This window comes from Adiantum capillus-veneris, chromosome 24 (genome assembly GCF_014529385.1).
Source record: "Adiantum capillus-veneris isolate H3 chromosome 24, ASM1452938v2, whole genome shotgun sequence".
In the NCBI taxonomy this organism is placed as follows: domain Eukaryota; kingdom Viridiplantae; phylum Streptophyta; class Polypodiopsida; order Polypodiales; family Pteridaceae; genus Adiantum; species Adiantum capillus-veneris.
This window is the reverse complement of record NC_140954.1, coordinates 120,206,803-120,213,945: the sequence shown is the minus strand read 5'-3', so window position 1 is coordinate 120,213,945 and position 7,143 is coordinate 120,206,803. Positions and strand designations below refer to the sequence as shown.

The window sequence follows — 7,143 nt, the reverse complement described above, 5'->3', positions numbered from 1 at the left end:
TTGCACTTCAATTTTAATGAAGGTGAATTGTGTAACTAGGCCTTTTAAGTCTACTAATTAGACTTGCAATGTCCTCCCTCCGTAGTAATCCTATAACCCCACTCTCCATAGTGGTCTTATACAATTGTTTCTTCAAACACACCTTAGTTTTCTTTGCTTTAGCTCCAATTTTTTCTCCAATAGCTCCTAATATTCAAAAGTACGTGCACTCATCAACACAGTGAACATAGTATGTGTGCAAAGCTCCACTCTCCATAAAAGTCTTATACAATTTTTTGTTCAAACTCACCTTAGTTTTCTTTGCTTTAGCTGCAATTTTTTTCAATAGCTCCCAAGCCTCAAAAGTATGTGCACTCATCGACAAAGTGCACATAGTTTATGTGCAAAGCTATGATAAGTGTGCTCAAGTCTTGAAAATGTGTTGAGATTTGTGATGATGGTGCCCTAACTTTGTGGGGTCTAACTCTAATTGCTTAGTTACATGTTTTGATAATACTCCATACATTCTTTTTCATAAGATATCTTCGCATTTTGGCTTGCTAGGTGTGGAACCCTTCACCATTCTAATTATCAACATCTTTTACTCCATTTTACCCTTTAGAGACTCTCAAATTATGTGTCAGTGTCTAACCTCCTTTACAATAGCAAAAATATTACATCGTCCCAAAAAGAATAATAACATATATTTGCATAGCTTTAGATTTTTCATAGGTGCATAAATACTTATAACAGAGAGAGAAAGCATATAAAAATCAACCCTTGATTGTGAATGTTTTATACCCTTAAGGTTTTGGTAGATGTGTAGTAGGTAGGCCCTTTGAGAAAATAATGTCTCCAAAAAATCAGGTTGATTGTCTTCTACACAAAATATTCTTTTTGTTGAACTGTGGGACAATGCCCTTGGGTGGTAACTTTGGAAGAGGGTAAGAATCTCCTTCAGTTTGATGGACACTAATGCTAGCTCTTAGGATTCATATGGCTTGTGGGAACACCAAGGGGATAAGTTCTTGCAAACCTGGCAAAGAATTATAAGCCTGGGTTGAATGGGCTTGAAGCCCACCACAAAAATTGCTTACATGTGATGAACTGTTAACGGACCCACCCTTGGAATACACCATCAAGCTTACATCGTGCCCATCTTCATTTACTTAAAATGGTGCGAACACCTTGAACCCATGACCTCACAATGGCTAATGCTAACAATAAACCATTCGAATATAGTGCAAATTGAGCAAGAATAGATGCAGTCAAAATCTTATTTCAAACCCTTTCTCCAAACAGATTATGCATATCAAATATTGACTGAGAGAAATTAATTGATGGTGCAAACACTAGACAAATTGATCTAATAGACACACAAATTGAGAACAATAGAGATAATCAACTCCCTCTGATCACTTAATCACTTGCTAGTGTGGTGCTTGACCATGAGCACTCTCAATACCATTATTTGATGCAAGTAATTATAGTATATAGAGGATTTTTATTGCATTTGAACAAGAGGGATGCACACACAACAATGCAACCTAATTCTCCCTTAATCGATAGCCTAATCTTCCAAGGCAATTAGTGGCATACGGGACTTTCGACACTTGGAGAGTGTGTAAGAGATTAGAAAATCAATCTAATTGCAAGTTTTAATTAACCTAATGGATTAGCAATGCACCAACCCTCTTAAGGCTGTGATAGCAATTGGTATGGAGCTATGGAGGATTGAGTAAAGATGCTTTCATGATTAACATAATCATACACAAGTGAGAGAGTGGAGATGAAAGTAGAGCTTCATTATTGAACTAGCTGATAGGAGAGCCTTGAATTATTGAACTAGTAGATAGAAGAGACTTGAATTATTATTTTCTTGATAGCTAATAGCTCTTTTGATAATTCCAAGAGAAGTTTAGGAGGTGGATCCAAAAGAGGTGATTGTGAACCTTCCATTGAAAAGCCCAAATTGGCTTCACCCAAAGAGTTATTTTAAGCATCCACTGTGTAGTGTTGGTGGGGTTGGGCAAGGGTTTTCTGATTGAAACAAGAGAAATAGTGTAGAAATAAGTATTAAAAAGTGAAATAAATGGCAAGTTTAGGGAGTATTTTCATTTTCTTTCAATTTAGTCATAGATATTTTGGCTATCATTTGCTTTCAATTAAGGCATAGGTATTTTGGCTATTATAGACAAGGGTGAAAAGGTGAAGTGGTAAAATACTTGCCTCTTTACCTTGGTGTGGTGAGTTTAAATATTCCTTTCTTACAAGAGTTTCAGGTGGACTTGTTCTCGTGCATTGCCAATGGTAGCCAAGGTTGTGTGCCTTGGTTTGTGGCTTAGGCGGTTGGTAGGGCTCAATGGTGGAGAGAGGGAATATTTTATGGTATTGTGTTGTCACTCTCATTGGCCTTCTTCTTTTTTGGCTACACCAAGGCTCTCATGCATGATTGCATGTGGCGATTATACACAAAGGCAAGCTTGCATAGGTATCACCCAAAGAAGATGACTAAGAGAGTGTTAGGGAGACAATGCATAGACTGGATTCCCCATAGCGGGCTCATTCCTCATTCATATACCTGATTGTTTTAGCTAAACTAAAGCAAGCCCAAGAAAGAGAGGTGCATTCCAATTTGGGTAAAAATAGTATATGTGATATACACCATAGAGTTTGCATGGTTCACAAGAGAGTTCCCACAAACTAAGAGCTACATAAATTTAGCATAGGCTAATCTTGTATGAGGTAATTACCGATGTTTTCACATAACATATGAGTGTATGATGCTCAAATTAAGCAAGGGCTTTGTTAGGGCTTTCAGCTACTATGGAGGATGGTGCCAAGGGCAAGCCATGGCAAGAGAGCGTGTAGAGAAAAGCAGAGGCACAGAGAGAGAGAGAGAGAGAGAGAGAGAGAGAGAGAGAGAGAGAGAGAGAGAAATTTGATCGAAAAAGGTAAAAACAACGCTTTATTTGATTCAATGGAAGGTTCTACATATATAGATATTTAGACTACAGTTAGCCATTGCTTTTATGACCATGCAAACTCCAGAAAAGAGTGGTTTGCATTAGTTTGTTGATAGGGCATGATCCCACACGTTAAACCAAGCATAAAGGGAAACTTAATAGGCATATGAGTAGCACGCAACAAAATAGGTATAATTTTTTGGCCCAAATTAAATTCTAGACAAGATTTTGTTGCATTTACTATAAATTAGTTAAATTGGATTTACTTTCTCTATATAGACGTGTTAATAATGCATAATATTTTCGATAAAGTTTTATATTATTTATCTATTCTTTCCTTTGCTTTATGCAAGTAACTTCCATCAACTTAAAGCAAGTGGTCTCTACTTCTATGTGCAAATCCACTTTGTGAACACATATGCATGTATATAATTATCATATTTCTAGTCAAAGTATGGCTACCTTATTGTTGTACATGTAAGATAATCATTGCAAACCGGCCCTTAAGGCATAGGCTTATGTCCTATAGCATCTTCTATTTGGTTTGCTATACTCTTCTTAGGTAAAGCTTAACAAATGAGGTAAGGTAAGTACCAATGATGATTACAAGTTTCTCTTTCTCAGAATCCTTTCTTTAGAATTGGATGTAAACACAATATGATGTCAAACAAGTTTATTGTGGCGTAGATTTTGAGGTTACAGTTGGGATCAAAGGACAATAAAAGATTATTCCATCACAAACATAAAAATTTTGATGTTATAGTCATTCATTCCATTATGATAGGGTACTCTAGGACGTGACTAAGTCTGTTGTTACAAAAATAACAAAAACGTTGAACTAGTTTTTTGAAGTGAACTTTCCACATTCATACTGGACTTTTACTCTTTTCTAGGCAGTTTTTTTTAAAAATTTCTTTCATTAGATGCTCCACATGGAATACTTCGGGCCATGGTGTTGCGTCATGGCCCCTTAGTCCTGCATCGTGAACGCATTTGTGAATTTTTTATTTTCTACACAACACACAAAATAATTGCTCCCGAGTGCTCAAGTGAAGTGTAATAAGGTTTGGAGGTCAATTGAGTGTCAATTTTTGTAGTACATTTTGTTACGTTCTTTTATTATTTCTATTCTATTCTCCTCTTTTGCTGAATTTCCTTCCCAAGTTTTTGTAGTGACCCTTGCTCTATTGATTTGGGTATGTGCACTACCAATTACTCCATCGATGATGGGGCTTCCACTACCTCTTCTACCAGAATGAATTAAACCCCATTTTTTGAACATGAATGCAATCTTCTCATGGGATACCTTGGAAACTTTAAATTTGATTTTCCAACACTTCAACAACTAATTATTAGGACCTATGGAAGGCCATTGTGGCTGTAAAACCATGCTATTTAACCTCGAATTCCATCTGGTGATGATGACATATCTTCAACAGCTTGTAAATATAAAATAATACCACATATTCTTGCTTAGATGTCACTAGCAAGGTTAATAGGGTGCCGATTCAAGCCATACATAGATCATGACTAAGAAACTATTAACATAAATAGCGTCCTTGCGACACCCATACACTGTTGCCCAAGTGCTTGGAGGGCTTGTCAACCAAGATTTAGCTATCAATAGACAATACGTGCTGGGCATCTCAATGCATATTAGAAATACATTGTTTTCATGCCAAAAACTTTTCTTTCAAGCAGTGACAGTCCTCAATAATTTATATAAAACATAACCAACGAAATCCTTTGCAAGATAACAGTCTCGTAGTTTGTGTTTTTATCCAATCTAAATCATACAAGGTGATCAATATAACTTCAAAAATAAAATCCACAAAAGCAAGACTCCTACTCACAGATAGAATCGATCTCCATATGTTCTTTTTCTCCAATCCATAATATTGAGTCACTAAATCATAAGTTCAAGCAGCTAAGCAACCACCCCAAAAAAAAGATTATATTTAACTGGCTTTTCTTGAGTTGCTTTGATGAAAACAGTAAAATATTAAGTCCATGTGATGATTAATTACACCTAATGTTATATAAAAAGCAGATGCCTAAAGATGCAGTTTCAACTGAAGTTGCTTTGTGCGCTATGGCCCCCTCTTGAAAGATTACTACGCATGTCGGTTCTCTGGTGCTAGCATAACAAAATACTTTAGCACTGGTAGAGTTTGGGAAAAGTGTTTCCATTTCCTCTTTGAAAACGCATAAAGAGGAATTGTAAATGCTTAGCAAATTGATTTTTCCAGAACAATGTGCAGCTTTTAAACGTGATTGCTATGCAAGGTGACTGCCAGGTTTTCTGACACATCAAGGACAGCAGCAACCTCACTTGATGACCTAGGTTAACAAAAGCTTATTTCAAAGAGACTTCACTGCATCCTTTTCTTGGCCTAAGGAGGGTCATTCCATCACAGAAACACATCAAAGAACACCCAGCAAAGTATTATCAGACATCATACATTAATCTCTCCCCAATGAGAAGGAAATTATGACATAATGCTATAAGTTTAGCACATTTAAACTGGACACAGCCAATTCACAATTGTGAATTTGTTGAAGATTCGCTATACTCATGTACAAAGAAACTCGCTTACATACACAGGGTGACGTGTCTGGATTTACGAATGCTCGGCGTTCAAAATTTGGTGACAAAAAGGACGACAGTGATGGCTACAGGCTGAAGATTACTAGACATCAGTCATGTCCAGTGCATCTCAGCATGTTTTGTAACCACTCGTGTGAGTAATTTACACGTCAAAATCTGGGACGACAATGCTGTGGCTCTGGAGACGTCCTAGACTGAACCAGAAATTCTCCTGGACGTCCTAGACTGAACCAGAAATTCTCCTGGCATGACAAATATTGGGGATTTTACACAACTTTGATAACAGAATGTACAATTTGTGGTAGTCAGCAACTCTTGGACTGCTTGTAGAGAAAAGGCCTCTGGATAAAAGACTTGTGTATGGATCCTTCAATCCGATGAAGGTAACACCTTGAGCCTTGTTTTCAAGCACCAAGCAAAGATGCTGTATAGACGGCCTTCGTTCCTGTTCTTTATCCCCTGGAGGCTTGGTTGCACAAATGTTGCTCAACATCTCAATTTATGAAGCCTTCAAGCTCTGCTTTCAGAGGCATCGTGACAACAGCCCAAGCTCCAACGACGTGTTAACAACACTGCCGCAGCACCACTGGCAGTTCCCTTTAATGCGAGGGTGAGCAGCAGTAGGAAGGACTCAACAAGTTATTGCTGACTAAAACCCCAGAGTAGCATTCCTTTGGGTTTGCTGCTCCAACAAGGAAAAAATGTGGGCAAGTCCTTTTCCAGTCGATGTGTGGAAAATGATGCCCAAGCTGCTTTCAACACCAAAATGGCTGTAATGAAAAAATGTTATCGATGTCTGTCTCCCTCATTGGGGAACATGTGAGAACTCACTGGATTCATCGGGAAAAATCCCATGGGTAATCCAGGCCTGGGAGGACCAAAATCTGCTTGACCGTGATGAAAAGGATAGGCAAAATGCGGTAACCTTCTATTCCAATCGGCACCTCGTCTATCATATCCATCTCCATAATTCGGTACCCATTCTTCTCCGCCCCACTTGGATTTTCGCTCCCCTTGCCCCCAGTTACCGCCTGATGGTAAAGCTTCTCTGAAATCTTGACCTCGCATGCCATTGGCCTGCATATAGGCACCTTGACCCCTACCTCCCGCTGCTAGTCTGTCACGACCTTCAGTAGCTCCAGCCTGACCATCCCGTCTCCTGCTGTACACATTGCCTTGAGTCAGTATGCCCTCCTCTGAGCCTAAATTACTGCTTCTCAGCCCACGCTTCCAGGCCTCTGTATCCCACCGTCCCTTCTCTGAATCCCAATTTGAAGCCTCTCCATCGGGAGGTTTCTGTATTCTTCTAATACTGGAACCTTCATCCTGGTAGAAACCTCCTACTGTAGAATCCATGTCCCTGCCACCATGACCTGCTGTCCCATTACAGCTAAAATCTGCAGACACAACTCTGCGCCCCTGTGAGTCCTCTTCCTTCAGTTTTTTGTATAGACTAGTTAAGCGCTCTCCAGTCAGATTCGAAAACTTTGATACATAATTCCATAGCCTCGTCTCAATTCCTGCAATTAAGCAAGTTCACACAGGCCATGAACTTTCACAAGAGTGCACATTCTATAATGCTAGTTTGTT

The 7,143-nt window shown here is 38.7% G+C and overlaps 1 protein-coding gene across 1 annotated transcript in view; it reads right to left on the bottom strand.

Moving 5' to 3' along the window:
• Positions 1 to 5,369: 5,369 nt before the first annotated feature.
• LOC147427037 (protein CHROMATIN REMODELING 5-like) overlaps positions 5,370 to 7,143 on the bottom strand; it is a 78,616-nt gene continuing 76,842 nt past the window's right edge. Inside the window, exon 31 of the mRNA XM_086498823.1 lies at positions 5,370 to 7,073. Within this exon, the coding sequence (XP_086354949.1) occupies positions 6,340 to 7,073 (734 nt within the window). The 3' untranslated portion in view covers positions 5,370 to 6,339. The remainder of the gene's footprint in view (positions 7,074 to 7,143) is intronic.